This window comes from Triticum urartu, chromosome 7A (genome assembly GCF_056163025.1).
Source record: "Triticum urartu cultivar PI428250 chromosome 7A, HENAU_Tu73, whole genome shotgun sequence".
NCBI classification, from domain to species: Eukaryota; Viridiplantae; Streptophyta; class Magnoliopsida; order Poales; family Poaceae; genus Triticum; species Triticum urartu.
The window spans coordinates 16,222,339-16,239,893 of NC_141879.1; the positions used below are offsets into that span (position 1 = coordinate 16,222,339).

A 17,555-nucleotide genomic window follows, 5' to 3' on the forward strand; every position below is an offset into this window, starting at 1 on the left:
TCTTTTCTTTTATTTAATGCTATGACACATCATCAAAATTGCCTAGTTGGCATGCATGATACTAGCTATGATACTACCATTACGACCAGCCTTACAGGCGAGCCCAGTTGGTCAGGATCATCATTAAAATGTGCTAATTGCGTCACTAGTGTTTATTGCAAAAAAGTACACCGATATCGGTTGATTTTTTTACGGTATTTAAAAGTGGTGGTGATTTAAAACCATAGACAAGAATGTTGTGGTTTTATGCTATTCACCGAATCTGGAGTAGTAGCTATCATCAATCGAGATGTTTAGTATGCTAAAAAGAAAAGGTCATAAGATATTGCAAACGAGGAAACTGTTAAAACCAACACACTTGTTTCATAATTAGTACTCCCTCGGTCTCATAATTAATATAAGATGTTACTATATCTAACATGTGAATATATTGGATGATACGAGTAGGACGTTTTGGTGCCCAGGCTCATTTGCACCCGGTTAGAAAACAATTCGTAAAAAGTTCAAAAAATTTCAAATAAAATTTGTGTGGTAGACAATTTGATGCGTGAGGCCCGGTCCAAATTTCAAGTCATTTGGACATATGAGCAGCTCTCAGCAAAAAAGACAAATCGGGCCAAAATAGTACATGAACAGTCAACATTTTTACAGACCCCCAATTTATCTTTTTTGCTGAGAGCTGCTCATATGTTCAAATGACATGAAATTTGGAGCGGTCCTCATGCATCAAGTTGTCTACCACACAAATTTTATTTGGAATTTTTTGAAATTTGTTTTGATTTTTTTCGTCGGCGCGAGTGCAGATGAGCTCGGGTGCAGAAATAGATTTTTATGTAATAATGTCTTATATTATGAGACTGAATGAGTAGGAATTTTTCACCCGTGTTACTACAAGTTCACCACAAGTTCTACCTCTGCTGCCACCTTGGTTTGAACATCCGCCTGGTGGCTACCGGCACCTGATTAAAATACATACCAAGTTCAGCTTTTAGCTATCAACATGCATTATAATAGGTTCTACGTATGGTACGCATCTACAAAGCAATTCCACCCGCATTATTAAACTAGAGACATCTACCTGCTACCCTTACCCCACACGGACCATGAACGAATATACTCCCTCCGTCTCATAATATAAGAACGTTTTTGACACTAGTGTAGTGCCAAAAACGTTCTTATATTATGAGACAGAGGGAGTACTCACAAGGTCGAACAGTGGAGTGGACCTGTGATTACTATTGCCAAAGCTCGTCTTCCTCCATTCTCCGCACAGCCTTTCTCCCCTCCCCCTCCGCCTCCCCACCCTCATCCTTTTGCCAAGTTCTTCTCCGGCAAGGGCACCGCCCCCTCTAGGTCGTGAGGTGATCCTGTATCTCCAGCCATCCTCTTCATCGAGCGGCGACCCTGGCGCCGCTTCTCTAGCAGCGAAAGAGACAAAGGTAAGACATGAAGATTGTGATGTAGAATTGTAGACTAATCCTTTGTTATTTAGTGCTAGATTCCTACTGTACCATAGATATAATTAGGGGCAGGGTTATCAAAAGAATTTCGATACCATTTCCGTGCGATGTTTGCTGCTAAATGCTAGTGGAGAAAAGGCCTCTCTCTTTCACACCACCTATAGATAAAGTTTTTTTCGCGCATGGCTAATTAACAACATTAGTACATGATTGTTTAGAAGTAACGCCTATTAACTTCCGCTGATCAGGAGTTGTGTCCAACACCGAGATGGCAGACCGTAACCAACACAGTGAGAAACTTGCTGCCCTGGACAAGGCATTGCTCGACGAGAGTGTGGATCCAATCGATCTACCTTTCTCACTTCTCAGGTCCATCACAGGGAATTTCTCCGAAGCTCAAGAAATTGGCAGGGGTGGTTTTGGAGCAGTCTACAAGGTGACACACGCGGACCCTCCGTTCTGAATTAACGAGACAGCACAATCAAAATTAAAAACAATTGATACCTGACATGATTCATGTGAGCTGCAGGGAGTGCTTCCAAGTGGTCGCTCCATTGCCGTGAAGAAGCTCTTTGAGAGGTTCGAGATCCTGGACAAGAATTTCGAGAGTGAGGTCGCCTGTCTCATCGGAGTCAAGCACAAAAACACGTCGCGATTCCTCGGATACTGCTCTGAGACACAGCTCGTGATAATGCCATACGACGGAAAGCTTGTATGTGCAGAAGAACGGCAGAGGCTGCTCTGCTTCGAGTACCTGCGCAAAGGGTGCCTAGCTGGCTACCTCTCTGGTAGAATCAGATAATCCTTATAGCCCTCTCCTTACATTTCTACTGTATAGTTAGGCTTAGTAGCACATTTCTACCAACTTTAATCTGTAGTAATTTAGGATGCCGATAAGTTCCAAAAGTTCGGGATTTGACCATGGCAATTCAAACATTTTTTTTGTGGCAATTTATATTTTTTGACATGACCGTGCCAAGCTTAGTTGGTAAGCATGGCAAATCCGTCCTTAGTTAGTTTTTTGCCGGAAAATTGTCATGTGTGCCAACTAAACCTGCCATCCTCGCATCAACTAAAATTGTCATAAAAAACATTCAATTTGCCATTGTCAAAAATCTGACATTCGGATTTTATCATTTCTGAAAATTTGTTTGCCGCTCTTATGAGTTTTGTTAGTTATTTTTGGAAGCTAAATGGTAGTTTTTTTTTCTGCGATGGAACGAAATGGTAGTTTTGATCTATACTTTTGTACCACTCAAAATATGCACTCTTCTATCTGGACATATTTTGGATTTCTTGTCCTCTTTGCCGTAAAAGGGAAGATTTCACTAACAAATATGTCACGAAAACATAAGTGACATTTCTGTGTGTGTAGAGCTTAATCAATTGACCAAAAGAAAATTTCGAGCATCTCCAATATGTTGGCAAGCCTACATCTTCGCAACCTACAAATCTTTGGCACACACTTTATTCACTAATCGAAAAACTACACCAATTTTTATGCAGGGGATATATGGCACCGGAATTCTTAAATAACGGGGAAGTCACCTTCATGACAGACATATATAGTTTGGGTGCTATAATCATGGAGATCCTTATGGGACATAAGGAATGCTGCAATGTTAAGAAGGTAATTCTATTATATATGAGTAAGTTTCAAAGAAAAATATTTTAGACATGTGTTTAGCAGAGACCTGAATGTTGTTGAACAAACATGCAAGGCATATTCAATTAGAGTATCTAACTAACAGTAGATTTTGCAAATGACAAGATTTGAATGTTGTCTTTGTTCCGATTTTCCACCAAAAAACTGTAAAATAAAGTTGGTTCTGATTTCTTATGTCATAATCCATTGAAAGATTAATAACACTAAAATTGATCAAGTACTAAGTTAATATGGCTCTGTGTTTTTGTTTTCCTATTCTAAAATGGATGCCGTTCTTTTTCGTGACTCGCTACGGTTGTGAAATTGGCAGGTAGTTGGAAGTTGGACGAACAAGTTTGGGGCATCAAAGAACGAGACATCACTCGAACAAGTAAAAGTATGTGCTGAGATAGGGATTAAATGCATGAACCATGACCCAGGGAACAGGTCTCCTACATGGTTTATCATCCATGAATTTGAAAAACCGGATGTACCAGAAATTACAAGCTGGTCTGTTAGAAGTGATGTAGCTATAACAGAAGGGCAATCTACCGTTCAACAGCGAGTTGGAAACAACAGCATCCTTGATGAATCTCGCTTATTCACAACATATGATATATCAACTGTGTCTGGTGAGTGTTGCTTGATACATCTCCCTACCTTGCATAGCTAGCCCAATGCGGCAGGGTGGTCCGGTAATAGTAATATTTACATAAATTTATTTATTTTCAAGGAATTATATTTTACTATACTATATGTTAGCTATGGAGAAATTCCAGGGTGGCCCATGGAACACCTTGTCAACCCCTAGCTACGCCACTGCCTTGAATTCTCTTAATATCTCTGTTTGTCTTGTGTGTGCTTGATTAAGTAAATGGCTCGTTAGAGTGCTTCGTTGGGCACCATGGGACGCTTGTCACGAAACCCGACATGCTGCTAACTCCTGCTCAGGAATTCATTAGCTTGCCCAAGAGGATCATGGATCGGATGCACCTTCTCAAACATGATATTAAAGAGATAAGCTCCTACCTTGATAAACTTGCAGAGGTGGAGGATCCTCCACCGATGGCCAAGTGCTGGATAAATGAGAATCCTCCATTCTCTCATATGTGAGCTCTAACATAACCATAGATCATAACACCAATGCGTGGTTGGCTATTGCACGTGTTTGTATTACCGCAAGGCTTCAAAGCATATCCTCGCAGACCACATGAGGAAGATAACCCAACAACAATTAACTTGGATACACAAGTAGCTATCAGCTAACACCTCCAAATTTGTATCCTAGCGCCGTGCATGATCTCTAGCGCAGGTTGTCAGCAGGTTCGTTGGCTATTCAACTTCTATCCATTCCTGCCTACTATGCTAATTAGTTCAGTTACTTGATTCATCGAAACTGTTTATTAATTTGCTCCTCATTCGTCGTCAAGCTAGGTTAGCTAGATGCTAAAATTGTTGGTGTCTACCCTTAAACCCTAGCTCGCCCTGACCCTCTCTAGCTCCCACTCTCTCTCTCTGTGGCACGAACCGAGGAGGAAGAAGGAGGAAGGAGGAAGGAGGAAGAATACGCATTACACAGGGAGCGCACGAACGCCCGCTGCGCGAACAACTTTTCCCGAGCACGAACTCGACACACCACCGTTACAAGGAGCCCCGCACGTACTCTTGTACCTTGGGCTGGCGCTGGGCACGACCCGCACGCCTCCCACCCAGCCAGGCCACGACCTGGCCCGCTCTAGCCGCGCCCACGACGCGCACGCACACATCTGGGTTGCGCTGAGCCCGCACTGGTCTAACCCGATCACACCGCCCCGGCTCGCCAAAGGCCTCCTACAACTACGGTGCACCACCTGCACACACACGCACACCCATGCACCACACACACACCTATGCCGCGGACCCGACGCGCCCGACGCGTCCGACCCGTCGCCGCGGCTTATTCTGGCCAACACTCACCCCCTTAAGCCACGGCTCAGAGGAAGCCGTCGTCCTCGACGCCGACGTCTGCCAGCAGTGCCCGCTCTGCAGCCGGCGCCCTCCGCAGCCTGGCACACTCACACTTGAAGTGGCGGCGCTCGCCGTAGCTGTAGCAGCGGCCGTGCCGGTTCCCGCCGCTGCCCGACGCCACGCTCTTGCCGTTGTCGTCTTCCCGTGCGTCACCGTGTCGCCGCTCCCGCGCTGCCCACTACACCGCCGTCATAAGCAGCTGCTCGCTGCCGTCTTGTCCGCGACGCCTCGTCCGCTCGTCGAACGCACGCAGCTACCCGAGCGCCTCATCGAAGGCCATCTCCTCGACGTCGCAAAACTGCTCGATCCCGGCGACGGCAGGGTACAGGCGGTCGGGGACGGTGTCCAGGAGCTTCTTCATGAGCGCCGCGTCGTCCAGCATCGCTCCCAAGCTCGTGTACCGCGCCGTCATCCCCGCAGACCTCCCGGCGTAGGCATCCAGAACCTCGCCGTCCGCCATGCGCAACCGGTCAAAGTTGCCGTGCAGCGTTCCAAGCCGGGCCGCCCGCACCCGATCAGCGCCGACGAAATGCACCTTCAGGGAGTCCCATACCTCCCTACCGGTGAGCTTCGTCGCCACCTGCAGCAGCACATCCTCCGGCAGCCCACCGAGGATCATCGCACGCGCCGTCTTGCACTTCTTTCCGTTCACCGCCGCGTCGCCCGCCGGCGTCACCGCCTCCCAGAGTGTGTGAGCGTCGAGGATGGCCTGTGCCTTGATCGCCCACGCCGTGTAGTTGTCCGGTGTGATCATCGGCATCACCATCGACACCGAGCCCCCACGTGCACCGTGCGGCATGATCGCCATCGCGGTCGAGTAGCTCCCTTAAACCCTAGCTCGCCCTGACCCTCTCTAGCTCTCACTCTCTCTCTCTCTCTCTCTCTGTGGCACGAACCGAGGAGGAAGAAGGAGGAAGGAGGAAGAAGACGCAGTACACAGGGAGATTTCACCGGCGCACGAATGTCCGCTGGGCGAACAGCTTTTCCCGAGCACGAACTCGACACCCCAATGTTACAATGAGCCCCACAGGTGTTTTTCTACCCTGGGCCGGCGCTGGGCACGACCCGCACGGCCCCCACCCAGCCATGACACGACCTGGCCCGCTCTGGCCGCGCCCACGACGCGCACGCACGTGTCTGGGTTGCGCCGAGCCTGCACTGGTCTGACCCGATCACACCGCCACGGCTCGCCAACGGCCTCCTACAACTACGGTGCACCACCTGCACGCACACGCGCGCACCCATGCACCACACACACACCTATGCTGCGGACCCAACGCGTCCGACCCGTCGCCGCGGCTTATTCTGGCCAACAAAAATTTCTACCCTATTTGCTGTGAGCGGGTAGCAAAAGTGAAGCAAACTGATTAAAATCTTCTTGATGCATCATAGATATTCAAAACAATGCTTGGTAATTAACAACGAATATTGTTTCATCTGTAGTTAATGTATTCACTGATGTGCGCGTGCCTCTGCCGAATTGATATGTACTAATTGCTTGTGTGTGTGTTTTGTGTGCAGAGGAGAACTTTACGATAAAGGAGCTACTAATTGCTTGTGCTAAAGCCATCGACGACGACAAGGACACCAACATCTTTTGTTCAAGTATCACTAAGATGACAGTCGCAGAGTTAAGGGAAATGGTTTCAGTGTCCGGTGACCCACTCGAGAGGTTGGGAGCCTACATGTTGGAAGCGCTTATTGTCAGGATTTTCTCCTCATGGTACTCAGTCTTCCAAGCCTTGGAGTGCGGTTTTGAACCTGCTGCTACAAACCACACCATTGACTTAATCTCATCCAGGAATTCCTTGTACGAGTGCTGCCCCTACTTCAAGTTTGGTTACATGTCGGCGAATGGCGCGATTGCAGAGGCTGTGAAGAAAGAAGACAGGATTCATATCATCGACTTCTGTATCTCAGATGGGGCTCAGTGGGTTAGCGTCCTGGTCTCCTGGAGGCACTTGCGACACGTCCTGGTGGTGCACCAGGTGTGAGGATCACATGCATAGATGATTCACGAGCCAGCAGCAACCTAGAGATAGTTGGAAGTAGGCTGTCGCATATTGCCCGCACATGCGACCTCCCCTTTGAATTCCATGTGGTTGCCATCTCTACCAGCCAATTGGAAGCGGGCCACCTAGGTGTCATCCCTGGTGAAGCTGTCGCAGTGAACTTCACCCTGTGGTTGCACAACATCTCTGATGATGATGAGTCATCTTTGAGCGAGCGAGATAGGATCCTGAGGATGGTCAGAAGCTTGTCACCCAGGGTGGTCACCCTTGTGGAGCAGGAGCTAAACACCAACGACGCCACCACTTTCGCAGAGAGGTACACGGAGACGCTTGACTACTACACCGCTGTCTTCGAGTCCGTTGACTTATGGCTCCAGAGGGGTGACAAGGATAGGATGGGCATAGAGCAGCACTGCCTGGGGAAAGAGATGGTGAACCTCATTGCCCGCGAGGGCACGGAAAGGGTGGAACGACATGAGCTTTTCAGCCAGTGGAAGGTGCACCTCATCAAGGCTGGCTTCACACCCGCTCCGCTCAGCTCGCTTGTAAATGACGTCATCAGGGAGCTGCTGCGGAGATACAGTCCCTACTACCGGTTCCAAGAGAGGGACGGTGTGCTCTACCTCGGATGGAAGGACAAGCCACTGGTGGTTACGTCCGCGTGGCATTGATCTCAATTGACCAGCATGCTTATATATGCACTATGATGGATGACGTTCGTGGCCACACGATGGTACTTCCTCCGTTCCATAATATAAGAACGTTTTTGACACTAATGTAGTGTCAAAAACGTTCTTATATTATGAGACGGAGGGAGTACTAACTAATTCACATTTCCTTCCAGGCTGTATTTATAGACAATTTAAGAATTTTATTATGCTTGGTTGGTAGATTACTACTAGTACTAGTAGAATGCCCGTGCGTTGCCACGGGCTCTTGAAATAGTTTACAAAAGTTACATGTTAAATTCCACACGTACAAAGAATATAACACAAACACAATTACTTAATAACTGAAGTCCATTATTGCAATGTAATTGGATAACATAAAAGAAAAATTAACGACATGTCCATGTAACAAGCTGAGTGATGTTCCAACTGAACATCTATTACAAAACTATTAATATCTACATAATGCGTTTAAGAAATTCTTTCACAATATCAGGAAAGTTTCCTCTAGCTTCATTCCCACGATGTTTTAGCAAGTATAATAAAAAATGCTTCCTCAATTCATACCCATCCTGCAGAAACAAGACATGTAGTTAGTATGACAATTTCACGCCGAAGGTCTTAACACATGTAACGCACAATACTCACCGCGCAAATCGGCTTCACCAATTCTTTACCATTCCACCAGAGCATAAAATGGAAAATAAAATAGCCAGACACATTCCTGCAAAAATTTGAATTAATAATATAAAAAATATAGTGATAACAAAAGTAAATATTCTTGTTATGAATTCATTACCCATCCACACTCGTTGGAACACCGAACGGAAATAAACGTTGCCATTTAGATATATCATAATTCCAATCGGGAATCTTTATTCCGAGTGCTTCTTTGAAATCCCTTGCAAAACTTTTTAATTTCAGTGAATGCCTCAAGTTGTTATCCTCTGACGATTGTGATGTTTGAATAGGATCCATAATATATAGACGACGTGCCTCTTTGTCGATGACGTACAAGATAAATCTACAAGTGGAGTTATTAGAAACAACAATAAACCATGATAACGATGGACAAAATATTTTATTTACCTTATTGCAAGATGAGATGTCGATCTCCATCCCAGGCCAGCTATCAAATAATGTTGCCAACGTCTGGATAGTTTCCTTCTCACAAAACTTCTGACCTCGTGTTGACTCTAGCATCATGGATAAGTAAAAGAAGAAATATTGTTTAAACATGTTGATACTAATGTCACATAGAATGAAGAGTTACGATAACTTACACAAAATCGTAGATCCATGTAGTGTATAGGAGGGTCTGTGAACAATACTCCCTCATCACATGCCAGCATACGCACGGCAGTGTTGAAGCAACCATTGTCCATAGGCTGCTCCATCTTAAGTATGCACTGAAGTTTCTTAAGACTTAAGCTCATTGGATCGGGTGTGCAGGTCGGGACCCATACCTTCCTGTAATTTGGATGGTAAGAAGAACAATAATATACATCCGCATATTAAATATTGATACATGATACTTACTCCAAACACCCGGCATCATCGATCGACATGATGTACTTGCAGAGGTCAGCAATTATTTGACGTTGGTCCGTGGGAATGATAGTGATTGGGGCAGGAGGTTTTTCTTCGACTACGTCAGAAGGATTATCCAGGATCTCGATATCAGAATTACCTAAAGTTTCTTCGCTGACAGGTTGATGGTATATGGGACATCCTTTTAGCTTATTAAGCTCTGAATCGAGCTAAATGACTGCTAATTTTTGACGAAAATATTTCATATCCTCCTACAAAAAATTTATACAAAAAATATATATAATATTTTCATATAAAATAACGAGATAATGTATAAAAATGAAATACCTGGGTGAACTAGTCTGATAGTCCATGTGATGTCCAATATTCCATATAATTTAGCATAAACAATCCACATGATACGCTATAATATTATAAAATAATGCTTTAGAATATCACAGAGATGAATCAAATAAACAAACCATTTTAACAATTGCTTACCCATCAGTTTGTATTGCCTCCTGAACTTGCTCTTCAACCGTCCATTTTGTAACATTGAGATCGGGCCACTTATCACCTCTGATAAACTCCGGACTCTGCTCTGCAAGTTTCTGCCATTTCTCGAGCCCCCGTAACTATCATATGAGAAATGTTAGGGATGAAGTCAAACAAAACAAATGTTAAGATGAGTAAAAAATATATAGTTACCGTAGTAGCAAGGTCATTGCGTTTGACATTCTCACCAAGTGAGTCCAATACTTGGATCTCTCGTTTTTTGGCATTGGCAACTGCTAGATACCAAGGGTAGCCCGGCATGTTAATCGGAATGAATAACTGGTGTAAATATCATACAAATCACAATCAAAATTAGATATAATTATTAATATATAATCAGACATATGAACTAAAAAACATTCCATAAGACAAAAACTAACCATATCTTGCTGTATATAAGTATTAACATGACGCACGATGCGACAATATTTTGATGGCTCGATGTCTCTTTCACCGTCTTCTTTTATCTGGCCAGATACAAACGTGCTAATAATGTGTACCTTTTCACCCGCTCTGTCTTGTAGATGGTCGTGATCAAGCATGCAATATATGTAAGCATTTATCACCTGTAAACAACATTTATAATATATTAATATTTTATGATATTATATATTGATCATATTATTGATTACAAAGTTTGTGCAATTGGTCTTACACCGTCATGTAAGAACATATCATTTTTTATAAGGCATTTCAAATCGTCGGTTGCTAACAAGGCATCTCCAATGTCCACGAACTGGGTATTCTTGGAGGCAGACTTTATTGATTCGATGACTGTAATATCTCTAGGGGTACAAACATAGTCTGTCAAATTCATAAAAAGTGAGACAACTTAGTAACACAAAAAAATAACCAAATTAGTTGAATACAAAAGGCCAGATCACAAAAATAAGATAGATAATAATATAAACATATACCTTGTGGGATAACATGCAATTTAGCATCCTTTTTTGGTTTGTTATGAGATATAACCTCTTCGACGTTATTATGTTGTGAATGTCCGGCCCCTTCCAGCGACATTGCATCCGAAACCTCCATGGATTCTTTTCGTGCATCTCCGAAGTCCATATCCATTTCTCCTATATTCTGATTAAACAAGAATATAAATAGACCATTCATATTATCATCTATAATATACATACAGAGTAAGGTTAGCTATATGCACCTCTTCTCATGGTGTATCAGTGCGGACTGTCATCGTTACATCAGTGCGTATGTCAGAACCCATCACTTTATATCTATGCAGAAATATAAATAGGATTTATTTATGCATCATATAATGTGAAATTAACACAACTATTTTAGCTGTGATAAAAAATGCTTATGATTATATTAGAAAATATGCAGTTCAGATCATTTTACCAATACAGCAATTGAAGGAAACAACAAATTATAATGTTCATATATAAGTAAGTGGTCATCTGAAATTGCTTAAATGATTTTAAATTAATTACATATGCTATTGAAATTTGAGAAACAAACAAAAACATGCTAACTAACCAGCATTAACCAAGTATATGTGTTTTTTCTATTTTTTTTGTTCCTCTTAGTATATGTAATAAGAATAATCACAGCCCGGCCAGGTTAACATGCGGTAAGCAAAACACGGGAGCCTTTAAGCATGGCAGGGGGCGACTGGGACGGCCCATTTGGATGTAACGAGCTCCAGCCGTGTAGAAAACTGGCTACAAACTAACAACATGTAATAAATCTTAAAAAACATCTAAGGAACTCTTGTAACCCGCAAAAAAAATATTGCGGAGCGACATATTAAGTATCAAACTTATTTTGAAAAAACTCAAAAAATGCATAGTGATGATAAATATTGTAGTGTAAGTTGAACAATTTTTTAATACAGTTTTCAAATTATTGTAATATACACTTAACCAATTTCAAAAACACAGTTGAACAATTTATCATAAATGTTCAATTTTTTTTATATATTCACTTAACATTTTATAATAAATGTTGAAATTTTTTGTAATGGATGATGAACTATTGTAAAAAACCATGAACATTTCTTTAATACCATTGAACACTGTTGTGTCATGCAATGAACTCTCTATATTATAATAAAAACGAAACAATATAAATAAAGAATAGAAAAGTATTGGAAAAAAATTATAAACAGAAAAAAAACAGAGAAAATTGAAAAGAAAATAAACAAAAAACAAAAATTGTTCAATATTTGTGTAATATAAGTTGAACAATTTTTTAATATATATTTCATTTTTTTGTAATATACACTTAACAAATTTAAAAAACACAGTGATTATATATTCACTTCACATTTTATACTAAATATTGAACAATTTTGTATTGGACGATGAACTTTTCAAAAAAACATGAACATTTCCTTAATACCGTTGAACACTTTTGTGACATGCATTGAACTCTGTATATTATAATAGAAATAAAACATTATAAATAAAGAATAAAAGAGTATAGGAAAAAAATATAAACAAAAAAATAAAAGAAAGATAAAAGGACAAGAAAATAAAGAAATAAACACAATGATTATATATTTTTGTAATATAATTTGAACAATTTTTGAATACATATTTGAATTTGTTGTAATATACCGTTACAAATTTAAAAAACACATTGATTATATATTCATTTTACATTTTATAATAAATGTTGAACGATTTTGTTATGGATGATGAACTGTTGAAAAAACCCATGAACATTTCATTAATACTATTGAACACTTTTGTGACATGCAACGAACGCTGTATTTTATAATATAAACAAAACAATGTAACTAAAGAATAAAAAAGTATAGGAAATAAAATATTAACAGAAACCCAAAAAAATAAAGAGAAAAAGGAAAAGAAAAAAGAAAGCCAGGCCCACCACGACGGGCCTGTTGCGCGGCCCGCCAGCACGGCCCACCTGGCATGCAGGCCGCTAGGGCGGCAGTAGAACTAAAGCGACGCGGCGTCGCCCGTTCCCCTCCCCCCGCCGCATTCTACCTATCCTCTCGTCTCGCTCACTCTCTCATCTCCTATCGTCTCTCACTCGCACAAACCCTCTTGCCCTTTCCCCTCCCCCCGCCGCATCGCCGCCCGCGTCGACGAGCAGGAAGCCCAACTCTCCCCTCCGCCGGCCACCACATCGGTCTCCTGCATCCACTGACCTTGGGGCTGCCTGCTGTGGGCTGCGCGACCGAGCGGGACGGACGGGGCACGCTTCCTGGAGCACCTGCGGGTGATGGATGCGGTCCCGCTCCGGTCAGATCCGCGGCGGCGCTACTCTCCCGCGATGTCGCAGCTGGATCCGCAACGACGCGTCACTACCTGCAATGACATAACTCCGGTAAGCCACTACCCATGCCTGGCAAATCCATTCAACGCGGGCTGCTCAGATCCGCCCCTCCTCGTCTTCTTAGCCACTGAATTCCTTAACTGTTCTCTTTGTGCCGCCGCGCCATGAGCAAACCTCACATGGACGGCGAGGGCAACGATTGCTGGGGGAGGGGAAAACATCACAAGAAAAGCATGCAGAAAGGAGGAGGAGACCAGTAGCTAGCTAGCTTCCTCCCCTGCATCGGAAGCCAAATGTTTTGCCTCGCCTAGGTAAGTAAAATCTTGGCCTATATTTTCTTGTTTTAATCCATTGTTTATTTAGTATATTTGGTTGCCTTTCCTCCCGCCGGTCGATTTGTTCGTTTGATCTCAATTAGATTCTCTGTTGCTTGATCGGTTGCTTGTTGTTGGGTACAGTCCAATCCAGGGAGGGGGCAGATCATATACGCTGTCATGGATTTGGATCTCAACTGCGCGCCGCCGTCGCCAGAGCCCGCGCCCCAGGACCACCGCCTCGGCCACGCAATGCTCCGCCAAGAACACGCCTACTGCCACCAGGTGCCTTCCCCTGCTTACCTACTTGCTCCCCGCAAAAATCTCTTCTTTCCTCACAAGCCAGCCCGTGTAAATCACGATTAAAAATAATATATAGCCACGAATAAAAGTCAACTGTTTTCGCAATTTCTTCGCCAGATTCGGTAGACGTAAAGCTAATTTGTTTGTGCTGTGAAATATTTCCCTTGCTCATGTGGTTGCATCTGATTTGGTGTTTGTAGGTCGAGGAACTGCATAGGCTGTATTGGGCGCAGAGGAATCTCAGGCCTGATGTGCCCTTCTGGGAGCAATCCCATGATGTCCTCTATCCCACCCATTCCATGCCCATGGCTACTTCCTCCCAATCTGACATGGTGAGCTACGCTATTCAGGCCAAACAGGAGTCATCTAAACTTTCCCCAAATTCCTATTGCTACAATCTAAATCAACAAGTCTCTCTGCTTTGCTGCCACAGATTGATCCGGATCTGCTGGGTGCTTCTTCTCATGAGCTACGAGGCAAGCAGGCCATTTGGTGTGGCAACGGGGTTGCAGGAAAATTTGGTGCTGAGGGCTCAGTCAGGAGAAAACCCGATGATGGTGGTGTACAGGGGAGGTCTGGTTACCACCGTATGATCGATATGGAGAAACCAGCGACATCAGAGGACGACGATGACGATGTGGAAATCTTGTCTCCTGCTCGGATCAGTGACTATGCCAAGCGCAATGCTGGGTTTGCGGATAATTCTCAGTGTTATCCAAGGGAGAATGCTGCCCATGTTCGTTTTGGTGAGTTCAAGAGCATTCCTCCCTGCCCTGCCCTGCCTAGTTATGTTCATATAACTATCATTGTTTACTTTGGTAGAGTAAAACTGTTTGTCAAGCAAAACTAAGAAATGTAGAGCCTAATGCCTTCCTAATAATGAGTTCTTCTGATAGAATCGTCCTTGATATTACAACTCACATTGTTCTTATAAAATGAATCTGTGAGTAATGAATCTTGATTTATACATGTAGGCTGCAGTTATGTGCTTTGGGTTCAAACTTGTGTCCTGCAAGGTTGCATTGTCAATAATGTTCACACCATGCCATTGTATTGTAGGATAAACTTTTCTCCATTCTTTCTATACATTCCCAACCTTTTAAGTTTCATAGTAAAAGAACAGGATGGCCGGAAAATTCTATGTAACACTTACGTAATTGTGTGTTATGCTAGCTCCATTTTTTACAGTATAGCTTTTACGTATAGCTGTAATTTGTGCCTGCAAGCTTGAATCTTCTAGTCTTGTTGTGCTGAAACATCAATTTAGCCTATTATTTGTGCCTGCAAGCTTGAATCCTCTAGTCTTGGTTTGCTGAAACATCTCTTTAGCTTAGTTCGAAGAAAGCATCCATTTATAGCTTATTTATAGGAAGAACATGGATTTAGCTTCAACGGAATGTGTGCTCTTGTTGTAATTCTCTATACTCGTACAAAATAACCTCTCGTCAGTCGCAAGCCTGGATCTCTCTTTCAGTTTGTTTAGTCAGTTGCAAGCCTAGATCTCTCTTTCAGTTTGTTTTTCTAGGCAACAGTTAATTTGTCTATCTTGATGATACGTGAACATGAAAAGGCTTCTTTGATTTATTTATTTTCCCGTCTTTACGTAGTTCCTTTATCAATTGTTTGTAATACAAGAGTATAGGAGGCACAGTATTATTACTTACTCCCTCCGTAAGGTAATAAAAGAGAGTTTAGATCACTAAAGTAGTGTTCTACATGCTCTTGCTACCTCTGACCCGAGACGACTACTGCTTGCCGACGCCGACGCCCTCGGCGAGGAGCGATGACATGCACAAGCACTCAGCACATTGTGCGCCGACCAACGCGCCGCGGGGACACAGCCACCTCAACCAACGGCGCGTCTGGCCACCCGTCCACATCCCCACCGCTCCAGCCTGCCGGCCACAGGACATCGCTCTGTGCCCGCCTCATGCTGTTGCACCCCTCGGCAGCAACTCCCTCTTAGCAACAGCTAGCTCGCACGGATCCCACTTATCTGATGGTAAGCAAATTAATCCTTAATCTGTGGCAGCTTCTCTGCATCCTTAGCTCTATTTTGTAGGGTTTGTGCAGATGTTCCACTGAATATTGAGCATTTTAGTTTCCATATGTTTGTGTAGATGCTTGCTAGATGTTTGCTAGGGCTTTGGAGGAAAACTTAGTTCCGTCGTTTTTAAATGTTAATTATCTGCCATGATTAAGCAAGGCAAGGTGAAGTTTTGCCTTTGTTGGGAGTTATGAAACAGACTATCAAACAGTACTACAAATTTGAAATGGTTTTCTTTTCTTGCAAATGCACAACAAATTTTCAGGGGCCTGCCAATGGTTTGTTGAACAACAAATTTTTAGGAGTTCTGCCTGATTTTCTTAACATGGTTAAGAAAATAACATGCTGGCAATGATTTGTGCGTAAAGCATGTTTCAATTCCTCTTGGATTGACAATCATTAGTATTTTTTATAAACATAATTTATCCATATCAAGTATGCTTAATCTTGGTATATTGCCATTTTTTGATTTTCACAAATCACTCTTTCTATGTCGTTCACAGGCTTCTGAAGATGCTATTAGAATTGTTGACGAAGAACGAACTAATGCACGCATGGAGATTGAAAATGCTAGAGCTGCTGTAAAAAAGAGTTCAAAAAGTACTTAAAGTGAAAGAGAACAGTTCACAAATAATTGGAAAGCAGGTAAATTGTATATAATTTTATGAGCAGCATATTATCTTGTTTTCTGTACTTTAGTACCATGCTTACCTGGAACTTATGGCTGAATTTGTATTCCTTATATATTCTTTTATTTATGTCATATACAATTACTCCCCTTGACTTCTGTATAGTTTTTCTGTTCAAAACCAGTGGTAGTTTATTTTAATTTGAATATGCAACCTTCTACGTACTGCATCATACAATAATAGATCTTCCTGCCCAACTTTGCTTTTATTGCTTGCTTGTCCAGATGTTGTGCTTTGACACTTTCCGGATATAGTTGTTATATTCATTGTATTACTTGCTCTATCTTGAGAATGTAGATTCATTCGGTTGGGATATAGTTGGTATTAGAGTATTACATATCCATTGTGAATAATTTTAGACTATTCCATCGAAGCATTTTGTCCTCTTGCAATTTCTGTTACATGTAATGACTTAATATTATGACTCTGATGATATATATCTTCAAGCAGTCCTATTCTATTTGTTTGTTTTCTGGCATGTTGAAACACTTAATAAGTTATTTGTTTGTTTTTCTGGCTCGAATATATATATATATGAGATTACATTACAAAGTTAGGCAGTCAACTATGGTCATGACTTAAAAATTTAGGTGTATGACACACGTGCGATGTCCAGAATAGACTGTTAGCCTATAATATCTGAAAGAACTGTTTGTATTCAGTTGTAGCCCACCTAATAGGACTGCTTGATTAGATCTACAATCAATTGTATTGGCTATGATCTTTTTATAAGATGGCACTATCTCCACTGGTGTGTTTTTTTTGGAATTTGATGGTATGCCTGACCAAACATGATCCTAATCTAACACCTGTTACCCTTTTACAGAAGAGAAAGATCCAGAAAGTTGCATACCTAGAGGAACTTGCCTTCTTGATGCCCCATGCTTACTGAAGGTACTCCTCGGGAATTTGTCGTCCAAGTATGGGTATTTTGATCCTTTGATATCTGTGATGGGGGAAGGGAGAGTAAGGAGAGGGGTGAGGGATGGCACATGAGGTTAACATATATAGGTAGGCCATGCAGGGGAAGGCTGGGTAGCAGATATCTTTCCTTTTTT

General features: G+C 42.5%; 1 protein-coding gene and 2 pseudogenes across 2 annotated transcripts; 1 reads left to right on the forward strand and 2 right to left on the reverse strand.

Moving 5' to 3' along the window:
• The first annotated feature begins 1,231 nt into the window (after positions 1-1,231).
• On the forward strand, positions 1,232-8,022 carry LOC125521382 (scarecrow-like protein 21; annotated as a pseudogene). Its single transcript, XR_015612341.1, has 6 exons — positions 1,232-1,439; positions 1,709-1,896; positions 1,990-2,248; positions 2,967-3,090; positions 3,437-3,737; positions 6,634-8,022. The product of XR_015612341.1 is annotated as a scarecrow-like protein 21 (transcript).
• On the reverse strand, positions 3,608-5,983 carry LOC147956985 (uncharacterized). The gene has a single exon (XM_087537971.1). The coding sequence runs from the start codon at positions 5,918-5,920 to the stop codon at positions 5,366-5,368; it is 555 nt and encodes a 184-aa protein (XP_087394097.1). The 5' UTR covers positions 5,921-5,983; the 3' UTR covers positions 3,608-5,365.
• A 326-nt stretch (positions 8,023-8,348) lies between the features above and the next one.
• LOC147956986 (uncharacterized) lies at positions 8,349-10,951 on the reverse strand (annotated as a pseudogene).
• Positions 10,952-17,555: the final 6,604 nt, after the last annotated feature.